Here is a 23517-nt window from a genome sequence, read left to right as displayed (position 1 = left end):
ATGTCCTGAGGAACTTAGAGTTGTGCAAAATGAAAATGGGTCACTAGGTAATAAATCTTTTTATTGTGGCAACGTCTTTTGCCTCCAGCACCAAGGGAGACTTGGAAAGGTAGAAACTTATTCATCACCCTAAGGAAGGGCTTAGCAAAAGATAGTATACAGAAAGACCTGCCAAACCAAATTGTTTCCAAATACCTGCTCCCAATGATGGGCCACATGTCACAACTCAGGGACTGGTTCTCTATGTAATTGCAGGTGACATTTCTAATAGCTTTTCTTAGTTCTTTTGCAAATTAAAGGAGGAAGGGGAGAGGGGGGTCCCTGAAGCTAAAAGTGGATGTGCTCTTGTTCAGGTTGTTTTGAGACAAGGTCTTACTATGTAGCCTTGGCTAGCCTGGAGATCTTCCTCAGTGCTGGGGTTGAGGGCGTGCACCATGTCACCACACCCCGATAGACAAGCACTTTTTTTTTTCTTTTCCAGACAAGGTTTCTCTGTGTAGCCCTGGTTGTCCTGGACTCTCTTTGTAAACCAGGCTGGCCTTGAACTCACAGAGATCCGCCTGCCTCTGCCTCCCGATTGCTGGGATTAAAGGCGTGCGCCACCACAACTGCGTTTAGAGAAGCACTTTTACTTGGGTTCTAGGGATCCCTACTTGGCCCTCAGGCTGGCAAGGCAAACACTGTCACCTTAGCCAACTCTCTGCCCCTAAATCTGATGTCTGCAAGGGTGTGGGGTCATCAGTTATCATAGGTTGAGAGGAGGTCTTTCTTATTTTTTTATATTGAAGAAGATATTTTGGAGGCCTGAAGAAAGGCTATAGCTCAGCAGTTAACATCACGCCTTTAATCTCAGCACTTGGGAGGCAGAGGCAGGCAGATGGCTGTGAGTTCGAGGCCAGCCTGGTCTACAAAGTGAGTCCAGGACAGCCAAGGCTACACGAGAGACTCTGTCTTGAAAAGCCAAAAACCAAACCAAAACAAAAAAAGATCATGTACCGCTGTTCTTGCAGACCTGAGTTTGGTTCTCAGTACCCAGGTTGGGCTGTTCACAAGTGCCTCTGGCATCCCTGATCACCAACACTCAAATATACACACAACAACAACAACAGTAAAAATAAATAAAAGAAATAAGCTGGGTGTGGTAGGAAATCCCCTCTTGAGTAGGATAGCCCAGGCTAGACTCAAATCCATGATTCTCCTTCCTGTGCCTCACCAAGACTGAGATTACAGATGTGCACCACTGCAGTTGGCACAGCTTGAGAGTTCTTGACATATTAAGCCTTTCTCCCTCGGATGCAAAAACTACATCATCAACTACACTTTCCAAGAAAGAGCCTTAAAAAAAGAATTCTCAGCCTGGCGGTGGTGACATACGCCTTTAATCCTAGCATTTGGGAGGCAGAGGCAGATAGATCTCTGTGAGTTTGAGGCCAGCCTGGTCTACAAAGTGAGTCCTGGACAGCCAGGACTACAAGAGAAACCCTGCTTCAAAAAATAAAGTAAAATAAAATTCCATAAAACTATTATATGTTTTTGTTTTAATCTCAGGTGTGGGATATTGGGTGGCTTCATAGCAGCTGACTATGATTTGTCCTGTGCTCTAGCAGAGGCACGGTTTTCAGGGATCTCTTTTTCTCTCATTTCTAGTGTAAGGGGATTGAAAGGGAAAAACAAAAGGGATGGAGAAACCCACAAAGCAGAAACCGGCAGTTACACTTTTCCTTTTCTTTCAGTTGTGTTGATCTCTGAAGCAGCCTTTTCTGGTTCCTTAGTGCGGATGGGTTAGACATTGGAATCTGTCTGTCTTTCTGTCTTTCTTTTTTGGTCTTTCAAGACAGGGATTCTCTGTGTAGCCTTGGCTGTCTCGGACTCGCCTTGTAGACCAGGCTGGCTCCAACTCCTGGAGATCCACTTGCCTCTGCCTCCTGAATGTTGGGATTACAGGTGAGTGGCACTGCACCCAGTTTATACAATGGTTTCTGTCACATTAGCCTAGAAGGTGAATTTCATTGTTGTTGTTGTTGTTGTTACAGGGGAGGCCTCAGCTTGACCTGCTCTAAGGGTCTGCTTAGAGTCTGTTCTAAGTTTCCTCATTTTGACCAGGCCCTGGAGTTTCACTCATGTATCTCTTGCCTTGTGTGGTTGACAAATTGAAATAGGTTCAGTGTTCATCAAGGCTCTCATGTCATCAGTGGCTTTGGTGTTCCAGGGTTTGAGTCCTCTTGTTAACTGTTTAGCCTTCAGTTTTCACTCAGTAACTGGTCTGGACATTCTTCACAGTTTTAAGCATTTCTGCTAATAAGTGGATTATATAAGTAGACATGCTGGGCATATTAGCTATTTACTAATAGAAACGCCTGAAGCTTTACCCATGCTGTGACTATAATGGCCAATGGTCTTGATGTGTGGGCCTTGGACATAAAAGTGTCAGGAGTGACACAGTACTGTATGGCTCTCAATCTTCATTAGGTGTCACAGGTCTTGACAGAACTTAACATACAGACACTGGTCAGAGCCTGGCTAGATTCCTTTCTGCCGTTCTTTCTTGGGCTCATGTCAGGGTCTTGTTCTCGTGTGAATTCTGCATGGCTGTGAGCACATGTTTCACGCACCCTCTGCCTTCCACACCATTCGAGCACATCGTTGGTCCACACCCTTCATATCAGTAATGGCAAAGGCCAAGCAAGCTCTGCTGTTCATCAGAGTTGGTGTTGAGTACTGGAAAAATGTGGCGGAACCGCTCAGATATCACTGGAGACTTGGTCCCCAACTAAAAGCCATCCATTCTCAACACAAAGGAAGGCAGCAGGGGTGTGTAGGCCTCCTGTGGAGGAGGACGGGACATTTCTACAACAATGTGGCTATTTGTATATATATACAATGTGTATATGTGTATGTGCATTTGTAAACGTGGTTGTGCTCGTCCTGGGAGCGTGTGCGCATGTGTGCATACCTGTTTGGAGGCCAGAGGTCAACCTCTGGTGTCATTTCTCAGGTGCTGTCTACTTTGTCATTTTGAGACAGGTTTTCTCACAGAGACTAGAGACCTACTTAACAATCAAGGTTGGTTGGCTGTCCGGCGAGCTCCAGGGATCTGGCTGTCTCTGCCTCCCTGGCACTGGGATGACAACTCACCCACCCTCACCCCCAGGTTTTTCTGTGGGTTCTGAGGGCCGAATTCAGATCCTTCTGCTTGGACAGCAAGCACTTTACTGACTGGGCTCTCTCTGCAGCCTCTCCTCCATCCTTTTGAGACAGGGTCTCATGTATCTCAAGCTGGCCTCCAACTCATCACCTCGAACCGCTGAGCTACCTGAGTTACCTCCCTCATCCTGAGATGCTACTAAATCCCACTGATGAGGTGCAGGGAGTCAAGCTGGGGCTTCATATAGGCTAGACTGGGTTCTAGCAACTGAGCTACAGCCCTAACCTCAAGATACTATTTTATTTTATTTTATTTTATTTTATTTTATTGAGGGGGGAGAGATCCACTTTTGGTAATGCAATAGGCTCAACACAGTTCACTTCCTTTACCAGCCTCAGATGCTGTTGTCTGATAGTAGCCCAGGCAATAACACAGGTAGCTATCACCTGTCCCAAGTACCACGGGACAACCTCCCAAATTAGAGCCACCACTCAACGTGTGATTGTTACCCAGTGACCTTTATGCACAGTAACATCATAGGTAAATGTCACTCATCAATGTTCTGGCAATTATAATTTACTATCTTACTGCTTCAGGAAACGTGCTGGGTACGGGAGTTACAGCAGAAAATGAGACAAACAAGCTTTCTGGCCCCCAAGAAACTAACAGTCCACGTGAGTAGGAACAATTACAAAGGGTTTAATAGAGAGAGAAAAAAACCAAATAACAGCATAACACTAACAACGGAGAAGTGGGGCTAATAAGTCAGAAAGAGCAGACCTACAGTGCGCAGTATATCCTGCGGAGCTTTCCTGACTAGGTGCTGCCTGAGCCAACACCTGAATGCTGACAGGAAGTCAGTCGTAGGAAATACATGCGCAATGAATTTCACAAGGACACCACCAGCTGCAGCTCCTTTGATGCAGAAGGGTTCCTGGCGTACTTAAGGAACGGAGAGAAGAGAGAATGTGCGACAAAGGCAAGGACAGGCAATCACACAAATAAATCTGCTCCTGGGGGCCCTGGGAATGAGTTCGTATTTTAAAAATAAGTAGAAGACAGGTATGAAGGCACAGGCCTGCCATCCCAGCACGTGGGAGGCAGAGGCAAAGGGAATCAGAGTTTAAGACCAGCCTGGGCTACAAGAGATTCTGTCTCAGACACGAAACAGCCACAAGAGTGACATGTGATTTATTTTCTGAGACGTTAGCTGTGATAACTGCTAGGCAATCGAAAGTGTCAAGGGTGAAGGTAAGACCAGCGTCACCTCCCAAAAGTCACCCACCCCAACGCGAAAGATGGCAACAAACGCCTCCAAAGCCCACTCCGAACCGAAAGTCGGTCCTAAGAAAACTGCCTTCTGATTGGGCGAATCCTGCGCGAGCCCTTCCGGCTCACGATGATTGGTTACCAACTCTCCTTTCTCTTCCAATCAGACAGCTATTCTGAAGCGTGAGAGCGACTCGGCCCCTTGCAGGCAAGTGCGCTCTGTGACTGGCTCTCCTACATGAGTGACGGCAGCCTCAGCCTATAGACACAACGACGGGGCGGTGCTCCCCAGTGTAGTGAGCCGTGTAGCCTGTCCCACGGCTGTCAGAAGGCGGCCAGCCGGGGTCTGTGACCGAGTGCTCCGGTGCGATGGCCTCCCCGCCGCAGGTGCGGGCTCTTCTCCAGGCTGTGAACACGCTGCTGCGCAAGCGCCGCTACCACGCTGCATTGGCCGTGATTAAGGGCTTCCGGAACGGGGCTGTGTGAGTAGGGCCGCGGAGTCCGGTCAGGGCATGGGCACGGGCCTACCCGGGGTCGCGAGTTGGAGGTCCGGTGTCGGGAGGTTTCGGTGCCCCGTTGGTGAAGCGGGCGTAGGATTCTTGGTTCCTGTCACCTTGTCAGTCTTGAGCTGCTGGGGCTCCTGCTTTCCTGCTTATAGGTCCTCGGTGCTTTCCAACCTGACACTCTTGCCTTAGTTGACTCCTTAATGGCAGCACCTGTATTCCCTCATCAGGGTCCGGTTCACGCACCATCTTGCCGTGTGCCCTTTGGCCTACTTGGCTTCTGTATGCACCAAAGAAACTGGACTCTGGCCTTTAGCAAGGAGGTGGTCACTTACTGCCCCATAGGTTCCCCCTGTTAAGTTGCCAACAGGTCCTGAACCTGTTTGTCATCTACATGATGACTTCACCTCAGCCCTCATTTTCACTGGTGACTTACGGGAAATGACAGAGAATGTAAGAAATAGCAGCTACTATTTGCTGGGTAAGAAGAGATCTTGGGGTTGTTTTGATTGACTGGTGCCTGGAGGGGAGTTAGTTCCACCCCCCCCCCCCCCCCCCCGCCCCAGACAGGGTTTCTCTGTGTAGCCCTGGCTGTCCTGGACTCACTTTGTAGACCAGGCTGGCCTCGAACTCACAGCGATGCGCCTGCCTCTGCCTCCCGAGTGCTGGGATTAAAAGCGTGCGTCGCCACTGCCCGGCTAGTTCCACCTCCTTTAAACTTCATACACTAGTAGTTATTGGGGGGCTACTACGTTTTCTCTAGTTTGACCAAGTCATCCATTGAGCGTCCCTCAGAGCACTTCTCTGCTACTGTTTGAGGATTCAGTGAGTATGTGTGACGCGTTGAGCATAGTGTCGGGCGAGGGCTTGACACTGATGGCTGCTGCTGCAGGCATGTGCTATCTCCCTGGCTACAAAGCCTTTTAAGATTGCTGCCTCAGCGTTACCACCCCACTTTCCATGCTGTTCCCTATCCCTTTTCTCTGTAGAACTCGCCGTCATCGAACGCTGAATAATCTTTTCACAGCGTGCTAGAAAAGTGTGCTTCATCAGCCTGGGAAGGTGTGCATGCCTGTAATCCCAGTACCCAGGAGGCTGAAACAGGCAGACTTGTGCAAAACAGTGTGTTCCAGGGCATGCTGGGCTATAGTGTGAGACCCTGCCTCAACAACAGCAACTAAATATGCTTCCCAAGGACAGATGTTTTCCTCACATTGTCCCTCTGTGCACCCTGGCACTCCCTCCGTCATAGGAATTTCCACACTCCTTGCATGAACATTTGAGAACTAGGAAGTCCTCCTGTGCCTGCCTTCCAGATGAGCAGACGGTGCCTAGGAGGAGGGGTCCATCGATTGCTCCTGGTCACATCACAGCAGTGGTACAGTCAGGATTCAAACTCAGAGTGGACATGAAGTCAGGGAGAAACTGGTTCCTGCTGGATCTGACCAGGATAGGATGAGCCCTGAGGTATCCTTGGTAGCCCCTTTGCCAGGTATTCTATGTACAGAACAGCACGGGCCCCTGTGCCAGCAAGCATTGCCCAACGTGGGCTTTGTACAGTTGTCCTTACACCACCTCTCTCTGTGTCCTCCTCAGTGGACCTTCCCAGCCAGGACAGACAGTTTCTAGGGTCAGGTGTTGGGCTCCACTCCTGATGCTTTCATTGTAAAAACTGAAGGACTCTTTGTCTCTTCTGGTCTTTATTTCCCTCCTCTGTAAAATTAACCTCAGCCATTCCCAAGTCCCCAAGGCAGGGATCTCAATACTTGTCAATGGCACCGATGCTGGGCCTGTCTGTGCGGAAGTCTCACACGTGTCACACATGTCTGTGGCAGGGCTGAGCATGGCAGCGCACACTTGCAATTGCAATGCTTTAGAGGCAAGTGGATCGAGAGTTTGAGGCCAGCCTGGGCCGAATAGCAAGACTCCAACCAACCAAACAAAAAACAAAAACAAAACGCCAAGAAACAAATACCGCGTCAGTGCAAAGTAGTATTCAGGAATGCTTTCCGGGGGAAGTGGTGGGCAATATTCTGAGTTTTCTCAGGAAAAAAAGGGCACCCTGGGCATGTCCTCAACAAAGGCCTGGAGGCGGCAAAAGCAAGTGTGCTGGATTGTGAAGAGGTCATCAGTGTAGAGAGGTCAACGTGGGTGACTGAGATGTTTAACTCTATGGCCACCTAACCCACCCCTAAATATTTCAAGAATGTTAGTTGTACTCATGCACATGGATGCCAGCACGTGTGGAGGCCTGAGGACAATCTTGATGTCATTCCTTTCACTGTTAGTTTGAGGAAGGGTCTCCGTGGCCTAAAACGTCACCAAGCAGGCTCGGCTGGCTGGCCATCAAACTCCAAGAGTCCGCCTGTCTCTATATCCCATCTCACTGTTTCTTGGGATACAGGCCCCCACCACCACACCTTGCTTTTTACATGGGTCCGAGGAATCCAAATTCAGGTCTTACAAGGCAAACACTTTACTGTTCAAGACATCTTTCTAGCCTCTATTTTAATTAAAGACAAAAACAAAATAAACAAACATACAACCCCAGGGTGTCACTGTGTCACTTAGATTGGCCTCAAACTCAAGGTCCTCCCATCTCAGCCATCTGGTTTCTGAGGTTCCAGAAGCAATGTGACAAATCTCATCTGAATTTGAGGAGTCTGAAAAGGGGTTTCTCGGGTGTAGGGACTTGAGGGCAGACTGCTTGAGTCTGGAATAAAAGGAAGGCCCTGGCTGCCTGGAGGAGGCTTAAGGCCTCTGTGCAGGAAAAAGAGATAAGGCTTTGAATGTTCTGGAGGGAGAAAGGCCAGGCCACTGCTAGACATAGGAGAAGATAGAGCACCACACTGGCTTCTGCCACAAAAACACCATTTAAAGTTGTTAACTTAAAATTTTTTTCTTTAATTTCATCTTTTAAAAGTTGGGTATCACAGCCGGGTGCAGTGGCATACCCCTGAATCCCAGCACTCAGGAGGCAGAGGCAGGCGAATCGCTGTGAGTTTGAGGCCAGCCTTGTCTACAAAGTGAGTCCAGGATGGCCAAGGCTACACAGAGAGACCCTGTCTCGAAAAACCAAAAAAAAAAAAAAAAAAAATGGCTGCTAAGCTAGGAGTGTAACGCGCTGGTGGAGCACATGCTTAGCATGCAGGAGGCCCTGAGTTCTGTCCCCAACTCTAAAATAAAGTTACGCAAGTGTCCTCTGTCAGGAGCCCCTGTCTGTGGAGACAGTCCCTGTGTGGGTCTCTTATGTCTTCATCCAGAGTGTTGTGGGCACGCACACACACACACATACATACACACACACATAGACTCATACATACACATATACACACACTCATATACACACAGACATACGCACGCACGCACGCACGCACGCACGCACGCACGCACTCCCGCACACACGCACTCCCGCACACCTTTACTGGCTTTCTTTTGGAACGTTAGATTTACGAAACAGCTCCCACACCCTGCACGTCTTGCTACACTGCTCACACTGTTCCACCTTGCTGTTTTAAATCCCACAGACTCAGCCCCAGAGCCAGCAGGCATTTCCCAACGAGGGCTTTGTACACCTTCTCCTGTTCCGGTTCTCCCTGTATCCTCTTCCTCAGCGAGCCTTCCCAGCCGTGGCACATCTGTGGCCATGCCCTAACCCTGAACCCTAAAACAAACCCTCAGTCTGAATATTGAGTGACTCTTCATCTCTTCTGGCCTTGGTTCTCTCTCTTTAAAAATATTAATTACTTTTAAAGATATATTTATTTTATGTGTCTGAATGTTTAACTTGCATGTATGTTTACATGCCATGTCCCTGCTAAGTACCTGTGGAAGCCAGGAGAGGGTGTGAGACCCACTGGAACTGGAGATGTAGATGGTTGTGAGCCACCATGTGGTGCTGAGAACTGAACCCGGATCCTGCTAGGGTAACACATGCTTGTAACCGCTGAGCCATCTTCTCCAGTCCTAAATTGGTTTTTTTTTGTTTTTTTTTTTTATTTTTTTGAGACAGATTCTTTATGTAGCCCTGACTGAGCTGGAAGTCTATGTAGAACACGCTGGCTTTGAATTCACACAGATCTGCCTGCTCTTCCTCCAAGTGCGGGGATTAAAGGATTAAAGGCATGCACTACCACACGCAGCTTGGTTTCCTCTCTTAATCTCTTCTGGCTCCAGTTCCTGACCTGTAAAAGGACCACAGAGAGAGGAAGCCATCGCCCCTACGTGTTCGTGTGGATGTGTAGGGGTGTCTGTGTGTGCGTGTGTGTAGGGAGGTCAGATGTCAGCATTAGTTGTCTTCCTCTGTCGTTTCTTGTTTGTTTGTTTGTTGGTTTTGTTTTTTGAGACAGGTTTCTCTGTGTAGCCTTGGCTGTCCTGGACTCACATTATGACCAGGCTTGCATTGAACTCACCTCTGCCTCCTGAGTGCTGGGATTAAAGCCGTGTGCCACTGCGCCTGGCCCCTCTGTCACTTTTGTATTGGGTTTTGTGGCAGAGTCTCTCACTGCACCTGGAACTCATCTCTCGGCTAGGCTGGCAGACCCGTGGGCGCCAAGGCGCTGCCTGCGCATCTCTGCCCCTACGGTCTGGGGTTGCTGATGAGGTCCACTACACTGGCTCTTGCGTGTCTCCTCATCTCCATTATGCAAGTACTTCATCATCTAAAGACCACCTGCCTGAGATCCTGACACACACACTCTCAAGCAGGAGCAAGCCAGGGCTGCTGAGAGGGCTCCATGGGTAACAGCACTTACCGCCAAGCCTGAAGACCTGAGTTTGATTTCTGGGTTCAAGTGGTAGAAAGAGAAAACCGACTCCTGCGTGTTCTCTAACATACACACATGCTGTGTCATGCATGTTGTCATAGTTAAGGTGACTAGAGCTGTGATGAAACACCATTGTTAGAAGCAACTTGGAGAGAAAAGGGATTATTTGGCCTACATATCCTGAGTCACAGTCCACTGAAGGAAGTCAAGGCAGGAACTCAAGCAGGCCAGGAACCTGAAGGTAGGAGCTGATGCAGAGGCCATGCCGGGGTGCTGCTCACTGACTGCTTTCTCGCTTCCTTTTTCTTTTCTTTCTTCCTTTTTGTTTTTTTTGAGACAGGGTTTCTCTATGTTAATCTTAGTTAGTCCTAGGCTCGCTGTGTAGACCAGGCTGACCTGACCTCGAACTCACAGTGATCTGCCTGCCTCTGCCTCCCTGAGTGCTAGGATTAAAGGCATGCGCCACCACACGTGGCTTTTTTGTTTTGTTTTGTTTGTTTTTCAAAAATGGGTTTCTCTGTGCTAGCCATACTTTCCTGGAACTCACTCTGTAGACCAGGCTGGCCTCGAACTCACAGTGATCTGCCTGCCTCTGGCTCCTGAGTGTTGGGATTAAAGGCATATGCCACCATGCCTGGCCTGGTGTGTGTGTGTGTGTGTGTTTTGTTTTTGTTTTTGTCTTTCCAAGACAGGGTTTCTCTGTATAACATCCTTGGCTGTCCTGAAACTTTCATTGCAGACCAGGCTGGCCTTGAACTCAAAGAGATCCACCTGCCTCTGCTTCCTGAGTGCTGGGATTAAAGGTAGCCCCTTGCCTGAACTTTATGAGGTTGTTGTTGTTGTTTATTTGTTTTTGAGACAGGGTCTCACTGTGTAGCCCTGGCTTGCCTGGAACTCATTTTGTAGACCAGGCTGGTCTTAAACTCGGAAAGATTCACCCGTGTCTGCCTCCTGAGTGCTGGGATTAAAGGTGTACACCAACCGCACGTGTCTTCTCTGAGCTTGAGGGTAGCCTGATGTACATGGTTCCAGCCTAGCTAGTGCTGCATAATAAGATTCTAAGTCAACAAGTCAATATAATTAAAAAGCAGTATTAGTGATAACAATAATAAATACAATTTAAAAGTAATAGAAGATGGGCCTGGGTGCAGTGTGAAGGCCAGGAAGGAACTGAGGGAACAGCTCTGCCGCGCCAGGTGGGCAGGCATGGTGGACACCTTCTGCATGCTTCATTTTCTTCCATTAGAATCATACTCATCCCGTCTTCATCCCTTGTAATCCCAGCACTCGGGAGGCAGAGGCAGGCGAGTCTGTGAGTTTAAGGCCAGCTTGGTCTACAGAGTTCCAGGACAGCCAAGGCTACACAGAGAAGCCCTGCCTTGAAACTCTCCCCCCGAAAGGAATTATACCCATCCCTCTAAGGTCTAGTGTTGCTGTGTAGTTGTGGGAACTGAGGCCCTGAGAAGGTAAAGATAAGCCAAAGAGCCCTCTAGAACTTGAAAGTTCTGGAACTTGAGCCCAGATAGAACTCATAAGCCAATTGAGGTTTCAGTTGGGGGTGGGAGAGAGGACCGGGGTCAAAGGGAGAGCCTGGAAACTGCTACAATGATGGGTTAGTAAATGTTTTCTTCTGTTTCTACAGCTATGGAGTCAAAATCCGGGCGCCTCATGCACTGGTCATGACCTTTCTCTTCCGGAGTGGCAGGTACTTACCCTCTCTGCATACCAAGTGGGAGAGAATGTGGTCAGCCCTCAGGCCAGCGTGGGTGTAGTTGCTCCCTAGCTGAGACTAGTTTCTCCATGCCCCTTTGCCTCCTAAAGTCCAACTCAAGTGTGTCCCCTACTTGAAAATGCCTGTGGCTCCTCGCTGTCCTCCAAAGAGACCTAACTGTCAGTCCTGGCCATCAAGTCCTTCTGTGGTCCAGCCACAGCTGAATCCCTACAGCATCCAATAGGGACACAGGCACAGGCTCTGGTCTGTGCCCATGCTTTGGTTCTCACTCCCACACATTTGCCCGTGTCCACTTCCAGCCAGCCTTTATCTTCTTCCTGGAAACCTGTCCAGTCCTGCGGGGTCAGTCTGTTCTCCTCTCTCCTGTTTCTGTGTGCTGGCTTTCTTCTAACTCTTCCTTCAAGGCCTTTCTCAGAAAATGCCTTGCAGGACAATGCTTAGGACTATAGACACGCCTGCAGCATACAGTGCGATGATGTCACTGGTTAAGAGTATTTGCTGCTTTTTCAGAGGACCTGAGTTCAGCTCACATGGCGGCTCCCGGTCATCTGTAACTCCAGTCCAAGGATTCCCACACCTTCTTCTGGCCTTCACAGGAACCAGGCACACGTGTGGTACACAGACATGCAGGCACAACACTCATGCACGGAAGACAGAAAATAAATACATCATCTTTTTAAAAAGGAGCATACTCAGAGTGTGGGCTAAGTCCAAGTTGCAAGGTTTCTGTTTTGGCACTTTAATTTTATTTGTCTTTGTTGGGCCTGTTCCCCTTCTACGTCTCATCTTTTTCTCTCTTTTCCCCTCTTTCTCCATCCAGAGCCATGAACAGCGTAGGCAAGCACACTGGCACTGAGCTGTAGCTCCAACCCCTCCAAATCTTTTTGTTTTGTTTAGTTTTTGAGACAGGGGTCCATTTTTTTTTTTCAAGACAGGGTTTCTCTGTGTAGCCCTGGTTATCCTGGAATTGGCTCTGTAGAACAGCCTTCATCCAACTCACAGAGTTCTACCCACCTCTGCCTCCAGAGTGTTGGGATTAAAGGCATGTGGCACCATGCCCAGCACAAATAATATTTTAAAATCTAAATTTATGAGAAATGGCTTAGTGGTTAAGATCACTTGCTGCTCTTCAAGGGGACCAGGATTCAGTTCCCAGAATGGTGACTCACAGCCATTTATAATGATAGTTCTAGGGGATTCGTTGCCTTCTGGCCTCAGAGGGAACCAGGCATACACACAGTGCACAGACAAAACGCTCATCTACATAAAATAAAAATAAATCTTTTTAAATGTTTTTTTAGATTTATTTATTTATATATTATGTATACAGTGGTTTGCCTGCATGTACACATGGTCTCCAGAAAAGGATACCAGATCTCCTTATAGATGGTTGTGAGCCACCATTCAGTTGCTGGGAATTGAACTCAGGACCTTTGGAAGAGCAGCCAGTGCTCTTAACCTTTGAGCCATCTCAAAGGTTAAGGTTATTTGAGCCCCAAATAAAGAAATCTTTAAAACAGATAACAAAACAAAGCAAAAACATCTGGGCATTGATGGCACATACCTTTAATCCCAGCACTTGAGAGGCAGAGGCAAGTGGATCTCTGAGTTCGAGGCCAGCCTGGTCTGTAGAGTGAGTCAGGACATCCAGGGCTACACAGAGAGACCCTGTCTCGAAAAACCAAAAAAAAAAGAAAGAAAGAAAGAAAGAAAGAAAGAAAGAACAAACAAACAAAACCCCTGAACTTATTCATTCAATCCCTACATATTTAGTGGACATTTGTTGTGTGACAGACACTGTTCTGGCTCCTAAGGATATAGCAGTCAACAAAACAGACAAGGCTCCCCGCCCTTCTAGCAGGAGGCAGCAGAAATGAATACTAACAATATCAAGGAAAAGAGCTCATGTGCTGAGGGCCAGGGAAGGGCCAGAGGTAGGGGCGCACCTGAAGAGTTTGAGAAGTCGGCCACCAAAAGGTTGAAGGGAGAGGTGGTAAAGGGACATAGTGTGTTGGACTGTTTGACTTCCTGTGGGTTTTTGTTTTTGTTTTTTTGGTTTTTCGAGACAGGGTCTCTCTGTGTAGCCTTGGCCATCCTGGACTCACTTTGTAGACCAGGCTGGCCTCGAACTCATAGTGATCCTCCTGCCTCTGCCTCCCGAGTGCTGGGATTAAAGGCATGCACCACCATGCCCGGCTTTGTTTTTGTTTTTTGAGACTGGGTTTCTCTGTATAGCCTTGGCTGCCCTGGACTCGCTTTGTAGACCAGGCTGGCCTCAGGGAACACGCCCAGCTTATTTTGATTTTTAATTACATATCTCTGAATGTGTGCATTAGGTCACATTATAGATGGTTGTGAGCCACCATGTGATTGCTGGGAATTGAACTCAGGACCTCTGGAAGAGCAGTCAGTGCTTTTAACCTCTGAGCCGTCTCTGCAGCCCCCTTTGTTTCGATTTTTAGAAAGAATCTCACTCTGGCCCAGTGCAGGTGCCGTTGGAGGCCAGAAGAGGACAATGGAGCCTTTGGAGTTGGACTTTCAGGTGGTCCTGAAGCACCTTACATGGGTGCAGTGACCTGAACTCAGTCCGTCTGTGAGAGCAGTGTGTGCTCTTAACCTCTGAGCCCCCTCTTCAACCCTTTTCCGGGGCCTTTGTATGTTTTGGGTTATTTGCTCCTTGAGATGAACTCTTGCTTTGTGGTCAGCCTGCCTTCAAGTCCCACTTCCGCCTCCCAAATAGCTGGGAGAACAGGTTCCATGGCTCACTTAGGTTTAAGCTTGAAGATTATTCATTTGCTGCCTAGTTGAGAACAGCTTGGAGAAGGAGGGCACGCAGCGAGAAGCCATGGAACATCCTAATGTGGTGGCCGGGAAGATAGCAGTCAGCCTCAGAGGCATCTGAAGGGAAGATCAGTGCCAGCTACTTACTTTTTTCAGGGTTTGTTGTTTTTTGTTTTGAGGCAAGAGTCTCGCTGTATAGACCAAGCTGGCCTCAAACTCACAGAAGTCCACAGGCCTCTGTCCTCCCAACTGCTGGGATTAACGGCAAGTAATCCTATGCCTGGCCTTAGTTTTTACCTAGTTTTTTTGCTTTGTTTTGTTCTCTGTGTAGCCCTGGCTGTCCTGAACTTGCTTTGTAGACATAGGCTGCCCTCAGGGAACTCACATTGATCCACCTCTGCTGCCCTGAGATTAAAAGCGTGTGCAACCACGCCCAGCTTTATTTAGATTTTTTAAGAGATTGATTTATTTATGATTATGCATACAATGCTCTGCCTGCATGTACACCTGCAGGCCAGAAGAGGGCATTAGGTCACATTATAGATGGTTGTGAGCCACCATGTGATTGCTGGGAATTGAACTCAGGACCTCTGGAAGAGCAGTCAGTGCTTTTAACCTCTGAGCCGTCTCTCCAGCCCCCTTTGTTTCGAATTTTAGAAAGAATCTCACTCTGGCCCAGGCTGGTTCCCAACTTTCAATCCTCTTGCTTCACCTAGGATTACAGGAATATGCCACCATGCCCAACTGCAATCCAACTTTCTTGCTGTTACTCATAGCTGGACATGGTGGCACATTCCTTTATTCCTAGCACTCAGGAGGCAAAGGCAGGTAGATTTTTTTGCACTCGTCAGAGTATGCACATGCACACGTGCCTACACACACACACACACACACACACACACACACACACACACACACAAGATGGATTGAATCAGTTCTTCCTTATCTCAAAAGGAAGAGCAATTGCAGGTAGTGACCTCACTTCCCCTTCTCCGCACAGCCCCTGCTCCTAGCCCACACTGGCCTCTCTCCATTGCTTTGCCTCCTTCCTCTCTGTCTGTCTGTGAGGCCTTTGTGTGTGGTGAGTCTTCTGCCCAGAAAGCAGCATGCTCCTCTCACAAATTACTTCCTGTCCTTCAGATTCCAGGCCTTCCTCTTGTCAAAGTCAGTGTCTGGTTCTTGTCTTTCCTATTTCTCCCTCATTAGCCCCACAAAGGCATAAAGCCGACATATCATTTCCCAGAATTCCATCTGCAGATCCAGCTGACAGTAGGCACTCACTCCTATATTCACTGTTCGTGCACCTCTTCTGTTTGTTAAGTGCCTACTGTGTGCTTTGTAGGAGGAGCTTATACTGAGGACTAGGGAATGCTATAAACCTGCTTACAAGTGTTAAGTGGTGCTGAGAGCCATGAGGGAAATAATAAGTGAGGAGGGGGATGGGCACTCATTAATGCAAGGTGGTGACACTGAGTAAGGTCCCCCCCCCACCAGGTGAGAGCGCAGTGCCTGACTCAGGTCTGTGTTTCCTCCCGGGAAGCCTGCCTGGACCAGCTGGGCCTGCACTCACGAGGGCTTTCTTTCTGTGCAGTCTCCGAGAGAAGCTGGAGGCTATTCTGAGATCCACGTACACCCACTCTCGGAACCTGGCCTGCTTCGTGTTCACCTACAAGGGCCTCCGTGCCCTGCAGTCCCACGTGCAAGGCGAGACCCACCAGATGCACACTTTCCTGGCGGCCTTCCTCGGGGGCATCCTGCTGTTCGGAGAGAACAATAGCATCAACAGCCAGGTAATGGCTCTCCTGAGGTGGCCAGGCCAGCACGGAGGTGGGACTGTGTGAGGTCTGAGAATCTCAGGCCTCTGTGACCTTGGGAAAGGTCACTTCTTCCTCAGTTTTCCCATTTCTTTTTATTTGAGGAGGTGGGGTCGGCGTTGAGACAGTATTTCACTGTATAGCCCTGTAGACTTCATTCTATAGACCAGGCTGGCCTTGAAATTACAGAGATATGCCTGCCTCTGCCTCCTGATGCTGGAACTAAAGGCGTGTGCCCACCAGGCGCAGTTTTCCCATTTGTAAAGCAAGCCACAGGTAGAATCCAAGGGCTCCCCAGATCAGTGTGTCTGCTGATCTTTGGGGCAAGGAATTTGGTGGTGGTGGTGAGACAGGTTTCATCTTGTTCAGGCAGGCCTTGAGCTTGCTCTGTGCCTGAGGTTTGCCTTGAACTCCCGATTTTTTTTTTTTAATATTTGTTTATTTATTCCTATGTATATGAGTTTTTATCTGCATGTACACCAGCATGCCAGAAGAGTGTATCAGATTACATTATAGATGGTTGTGAGCCACCATGTGGTTGCTGGGAATTGAACTCAGGACCTCCGGAAGAGCAGAAAGTGCTCTTAAGCACTGAGCCATCTCTCCAGCTCCCCGATTTTTTTTTTTTTTTTTTTTTTGAGACAAGGTTTTCTCTATGTCGCCTTGGCTGTCTGGACTCACTTTGTAGACCAGGCTGGCCTCGAACTCACAGGGATCCACCTTCCTCTGCCTCCCGAGTGCTGGGGTTAAAGGCGTGCACACCACGCCCTGCAAACTCCTGATATTCTTGTCTTGTCCCAAGTGCTGCAATTACAGATATGTATCACCTGGGTGGTCTGATATGGTGTTTTGTTTTTTAACTTTGTTTTTTGAGACAGGGTTTCTCTGTGTAAACTTGGCTGTCTTATACTCGCTCTGTAGACCAGGCTGGCCTTGAACTCACAGAGATCCGCCTGCCTCCATATCCCGAGTGCTGAGATTACAGCGTGTGCCAGCACGCACAGCTGTCCGATGAGTTTTTAATCATTTATTTATGTACATGTGTCTCTGTGTGTGGGTGTCCTCTGGAGCAGGAGTTATAGGCACTTGTGTGCCACCCTGTGTGGGTGCTGGGAATTAAACTGTCCTCTGCAAGAGCAGCAAGCACTCTTAACTGATGAGCCATCTCTCCAGCCTAAGTTTTTTTTTTTTTTTTCAAATGTACTTTGGCTTGGGTGTGGTGGGACACTGAGACACTAAGGAGACTAAGGTACCAATTTGAAGCCAGCCTGGGCTGCATCTCAAAACAAACAAGCATAGCTCAGTGAAATTGAAAACAGGAAATCAAAAGAGAAATGCTGGTTCTTTGAAAGATGAAAAAAATCACCTACAGAGATTTTTATAAATACCAGAAATGACCTGGGTTATGTATTTAATGTCTTATGTACATTAAAAGACCTTGAAGAGTCCCAGCTCTCAGGAGACAGAGGCAGGAGGATCTCTGTGAGTTGGAGGCTAGCCTGCTCTACAGAGTGAGTTCCAGGACAGCCAGAGCTACACAGAGCAACCCCATCTCAAAAATAAATATGAATAAATACTACCACTACTGAGGGTCTGTGAGGTACTTCGCCAGGTAAAGATGCCTGCCATTAAGCCTGATAGTTTAATGTGATGCCTGGGACTCACATGGTGGAAAGAAAGAACCAGCTCCCAAAGGCTGTCCTCCGACCACTTTACATGTACAATGGCATACACACCCTGCACCCACCCCCTAAAATAAATTAAAATATAAGTTTTTAAAGATCTTGAATACTATGGACTCCTATGACTGACTATTTTTGCAAACTTGGTAGCTGATATGAAAGAGACCGATTCTTCAGGAAGAAAACAAATCTGCCTGAGTCACACAGGAAAGACAGTATATGCGTAGCCAGTGTGTGTGGAAAGGGCAGCCTCCACCGGGCTCACTCCCAGGTGCTCGGAGACATGATCAAATAAAACAATAAAGGCAAACAAAAGCTTCCATTCCCTGTAAGTCAAGCTGCTGACAGAGCCAGTCCCTGCTGCCTGTGCTTGTACCAGAGCACGGATGGACTTTGATTCCCCCAGTGCCCTCTGGACGGCCATGGGGCAAGGGGGCCAGCCTTTGGCCATTACACAGACACAGCCGCAGTCTGTCATTTGTCCGTGTGGCAGGCTGCGCGTGCCTAGAAACGAGAAGTCTGTGGGCATGTTTTTGTTTTGTAAGAAAGTTTTCTGAGGACCTTTTTATACATGTATGTTGTGCCTACATGTGTATCTGTGCACCATGTGTGTGCCTGGTGGCTATAGAGGCCGGAAGAGGGCACTGGATCCCCCGGAACTGGAGTTACAGGTGGTTGTGCGCCACCTTGTGGTTCTGGGAACTGAATCTCTGTCCTCTGGAAGAGCAGCCAGTGCTCTTAACCACTGGGCCATCTCTCCAGCCCTTTCTTTCTTTTTTTCTTTTCTTTTCTTTTCTTTTCTTTTCTCTTCTCTTCTCTTCTCCTCCTCCTCCTCCTCCCTCCTCCTCCTCCTCCTCCTCCTCCTCCTCCTCCTCCTCCTCCTCCTCTTCTTCTTCTTCTTCTTCTTCTTCTTCTTCTTCCGGTGTTGTTATTGTTGGGGGGGGGGGGAGGCCTTGTATCACCCAGGCTGGCCTCAAATTCAATATGTAGCTGAGTCTGGCCTTGAGCTCCAGTTTCCTCTGCGTCCTCAGTGTTTGGATCATAGGCATGTGCCACCACAACCAGCTATTGTTTGTTTTGTTTTGTTTTGTTTTTATTTTTGTTTGTTTGTTTGTTTGAGACATGGTTTCTCTGTGTAGCCTTGGCTGTCCTGGACTCACTTTGTAGATTAGGCTGGCCTCGAACTCACAGAGATCCTGCTTCTGCCTCCCAAGTGCTGGGATTAAAGGCATATGCCACCACTGCCTACTTTTAAAAAATGGCCTTTTTTGTTGTTGTTGTTTTGTTTTGTTTTCTTATAGTGTCTTGCTCTGTTGCTCAAGATGGCCTTGAGTCTTGACAAATCCTCGCTGAGCCTCCACAGCACTGGCCAGGTTGTGCCCAGCCTGGCTTAACTTATCCTTAAGTAGTATAGAAGTGCCACGGGGTTTTTGTTTTTTCATAATCATCCTTTGAAGGACATTTGAAGTTTCTAGCTCTAGGGTATTACACGTAGATCTGAGAAGAGCACTCTTGTACAGATTTTTTCTGTGAACATATGTTTTCTTTTTTCTGGGATAAAAGCCCAAGAGTGTAATTGTGGGTGTGTGGTATATGCATGCTTGGTTTTAAAACACCCTGCCAAGAAAAAGAGAGAGAAGCGGGGCACCCAACAGCCTTCTGGAGTGACTTGTCACGTTTACGTTCTCACCAGTTTCTCCACATTCTAGCTAACATTTGATTTGTTGCGTGGTTTATTTTATCTATGTTTTAAAGTTTGGGGTTTTTTGTTGTTGTTATTGTTTGGTTGGTTGGTTTTGGTTTTTCAAGGCAGGATTCTCTATGTAACAGCCCTGGCTGTCCTAGACTCACTTTGTAGACCAGGCTGGCCTCGAACTCACAGTGATCCAACTGCCTCTAGGTCTGGGGATGTAGATACAGAGTCCCTGGAGCTTTCTGGCTGCCAACCACTCTATCCAACTAATGAGCTCCAGGGCAACGAGAGATTTTGTCCCCAAAATTTTTTTTCAAACACAAGATGGTGTTTTTTGAGGTACAACACTCAATAGTATCTTCTGGCTCACACACACGCACGCACGCACACACACACTTTTTTCTTTCTTTTTTAAAAAAGATTTATTTATTGTATATGAGTGCTTTATCTGAAGAACAGGGCATCAGATCACATTATAGATGGTTGTGAGCCACCATGTTGATGGGAATTGAACTCAAGACCTCTGGAAGAGCAGGTGGTGCGCTTTACCACTGAGCCATCTCTCCGGCCTCACAATTGACCAGTGGTGGTAGCACAGGCCTTTAATCCTAGCACTCAGGAGGCAGAGGCAGGTGGATCTCCGAGTTTGCAGTGTGCCTGGTCTACAGAATGAGTTCTAGGACAGCCTACATAGGGACAGGGCTACACAGTGAAACTTTGTCTCAAAAAAACCAAAAGACAAAAAACAAAAATAAATAAATGAAACATAAAAGCTGGCAAGATGGCCCAGCAAGTTAAGGTGCTTTGCTGCCAAACCTGATGATCTGAGTTGGATCCCCTGACCATGTAAAAGGAGGGGGGAATCAACTTCTTCAAGTTCTCCTTGAAGAAGCTCAGCACTGAGGTGCTTACTTATAATCCTAGCACTGGGGAGGTGGATAGTGTCCTCTGACTTAACACACACACACACCCCATATATATATATATATATATATATATATATATATATATATATATATATACACACACACACACATATATATACACACACACACATACATATATACACACACACACAAATACAGACATACACACACACATACAAATAAGCAAATAAATAAATAAATAAATAAATATTTTTACTATTGTCTTAAAGCCAGGCACAGAAGCACCTGTCTATAATCCCAGTATTTGGGAGGTAGAAAGAGGCCAGCCGCTGGAACTCGGGTCCGCCAGCCTAGCCACATTGGTGTACTCCAGATTCACTGAGAAACTCTTCTCTCAACAAATAAGAGAGGGGACAGGGTGGACCTATAGTGCAGAGATTAAGAGTGCTTTAAAAAAAATTTTTTTTTCAAGACAGGGTTTCTCTGTGTAGCTTTAGCTGTCTTGGACTACTTTGTAGACCAGGCTGGACTCAAAACTCAAAGCGATCTGCCTGTCTCTGCCTCCAAAGTGCTGGGATTAAAGGCTTGCACCATCACACCTGGCTAAATTTTTAAAAAGAGAAAACATCTGTACATTAAAAGGTTTCCTTGGGGGAGGGGGTGTTGAAGCAGGGTCTCTCTACCCAGCCCGTGCTGTCCCAGAACTCACTTTGTGACCAGGCTGGGCTCCAACTGTCAGAGGAGATTAAAGGCTTAAAGGCATGAGCCACAGGGCTGAAGAGATGGCTCAGAGGTTAAGAGCACTGTCTGCTCTTCCAGAGGTCCTGAGTTCAATTCCCAGCAGCCACATGGTATCTCACAACCATTTATAATGTGATCTAATGCCCTCTTCTGGTGTATATATAATTAAAAAAAAAAAAAAAAAAAAGCATGAGCCACTATACCTGGCTGTAAATTGAAAGCTGTATTAAGATATTTTTTGTTTGTTTGCTTTTTGGTTTTTTGTTTTGCTTTGTTTTTTGAGACAGGGTTTCCCTGTGTAGCCTTGGCTATCCTAGACTTGCTTTGTAGAGCAGGCTGGCCTCAAACTCACAGCAATCTGCCTGCCTCTGCCTCCCAAGTGCTGGGATTAAAGGCATGTGCCACCACGCCCAGCAAGATTTTTTTTTTTTTAAATTATGATATTTGTCAATTTGACACAGGAAAAAAAAAAAAAGAAGAAATTAGGCTAGAGCTGGGCATGGTAGCTCATGCCTTTAATCCCTGCACTCAGGAGGCAGAGGCAAGCAGAGATCTCTCTGAGTTCTAGACCAGCCTGGTCTACAGAGTGAGCTCCAGAACAGCTACATAATACGGAGACCCTGTCTCCAAAATACAAAAACAAAACAAAAAATTAGGCTAGAGAAGGAACTGAGGAAGTCACTCAAAGTCAATGTCTGGTCTCCGCACACATGTGCACAAGCACCCAACACACGCACGGGGATGCATAAACACATGCACCGCACACACAGAAATATGTCTGCTGCACACTACCTCAGTCATCTCATATGCACATTAACTTTGGGGTTTTTGTTTGTTTGTTTGTTTGTTTTTTGAGACAGGGTTTCTCTGTGTAGCCCTGGCTGTCCTGGACTCGCTTTGTAGACCAGCTGGCCTCGAACTCACAGAGATCTGCCTGCCTCTGCCTCCTGAGTGCTGGGATTAGAGGCTTTAACTTTGAAAATCACAGAGCAGGTGCAATTCCTATTGTTGGTTGGGCTGCTGCATTGTAGAATCGCAGTGCCTACTGTGGGTTGGGCCGGCGCATACTACATGCGCAGTGCCTTGTGTTGGTTGGGCCGGCGCACTGAACATGCGCAGTGCCTGCTGTGGGTTGGGCAGGCGCATTGTAGATGCGCAGTGCCTTCTGTTGGGTGGGTCAGTGCACTGTACATGCGCAGTGCCTACTGTGGGTTGGGCAGGCGCATTGTAGAATCGCAGTGCCTGCTGTGGGTTGGGCAGGCGCACTGTAGATGCGCAGTGCCTTCTGTTGGTCGGGTCGGTGCACTGTACATGCGCAGCGCCTACCGTGGGTTTGGTGGGAGGTGAAGGTTCCCAGTGGCCATGCTGAGTAATAATCCCAGCATTCCCTCCCTACAGATCAACATGTATCTGACATCACGCATCCTGTTTGCCCTGTGCCGCCTGGGTGTGGAGAAGGGCTACATCCCCAAGCTCAGGTGGGACCCGTTCCCCTTGCACACTGCAGTGATCTGGGGCCTTGCGCTGTGGCTCTTTGAATACCACCGGCCCACCCTGCAGCCCTCACTGCAGTCCTCCATGACCTACCTCTACGAGGACAGCAACGTGTGGCATGACATCTCAGACTTCCTCATCTTCAACAAGAGCCGCCCCTCCAAGTAGCACAGCCGAGTGGCCCACGGTGGCTCAGAGTATGGCAGGGCCATACTCCTTACACTCCAACTTGTATTATCCCAGGGTTCCATTTGCTGAAGTAAAAGTACCGAGGTTTGCACCCCCACGGTACTTATGAATAGTGTAACAAATGGCTGGATCCCGCTAAGGCGCCTGGGGCTTGATGCCAGCTGCTCTGCCGACTTCTGCAAGGCCAAGGCAAGTTGCATCCCTCTGGGGCCTCAGGCCATTCAGTTCAGGGGAGGACCTTAAGAAGAGAGTTTCTTCCTGGTGAATAGACAGCCCTCCCCTGCACTGGGTATCAGAGGCTCCTTGCTACTGGGCAATAGGTTACAAATACTTTGGTGGGGGAAAAAAAGCTAAGTTCTTTGTCTAAGTTACTCTTTTGAGACGTTCTGGAGCCCAGTAGGAACATAATGTGAGCCATGTGTGCAATTAAGGTTTTTCAAGAGTTGGAGGTAATTTGGAGGCCCATCAAGACCCTGGATCCTGTCGTCAGCACTGAGAATAAAACTGCTAAGTGACCACATTTTTTAAGCGCATTAAGGCTGTGGCAGTAGGGTTGTGAGTTCCAGGCCAGCGTGGGCTACATGAGAAGGCTCTGTCTTTAAAGAAAAAAGAAGGGCCAGAGAGACAGCTCAGTGAGTAAAGACGCTGCCAGGCTGGCGACCTGAGTTTGGTCCCTGTGTTCAACATAGTGACATGGTAGAAGAAGAGAACCAAATCTGCAAGTTGTCTTCTGACCTCCACGTGTGTGCCTTGGCATGCGTGTGTACATGCACATGTACACATGCATATGCACATATACAATAAATGAAAATATAAACATT

At 47.9% G+C, this 23517-nt stretch overlaps 1 protein-coding gene across 1 annotated transcript; it reads left to right on the top strand.

Moving 5' to 3' along the window:
• Positions 1 to 4720: 4720 nt before the first annotated feature.
• On the top strand, positions 4721 to 22707 carry Pxmp4 (peroxisomal membrane protein 4). Its single transcript, XM_051143560.1, has 4 exons — positions 4721 to 4896; positions 11326 to 11388; positions 15788 to 15986; positions 22412 to 22707. The coding sequence occupies exons 1-4, from the start codon at positions 4784 to 4786 to the stop codon at positions 22673 to 22675; spliced, it is 639 nt and encodes a 212-aa protein (XP_050999517.1). The 5' UTR covers positions 4721 to 4783; the 3' UTR covers positions 22676 to 22707.
• Positions 22708 to 23517: the final 810 nt, after the last annotated feature.

Source organism: Acomys russatus, chromosome 4, assembly GCF_903995435.1.
Source record: "Acomys russatus chromosome 4, mAcoRus1.1, whole genome shotgun sequence".
Lineage (NCBI taxonomy): Eukaryota > Metazoa > Chordata > Mammalia > Rodentia > Muridae > Acomys > Acomys russatus.
Note: the sequence above shows the minus strand (reverse complement) of the source record. Positions and strands in the feature narration are given on the sequence as shown.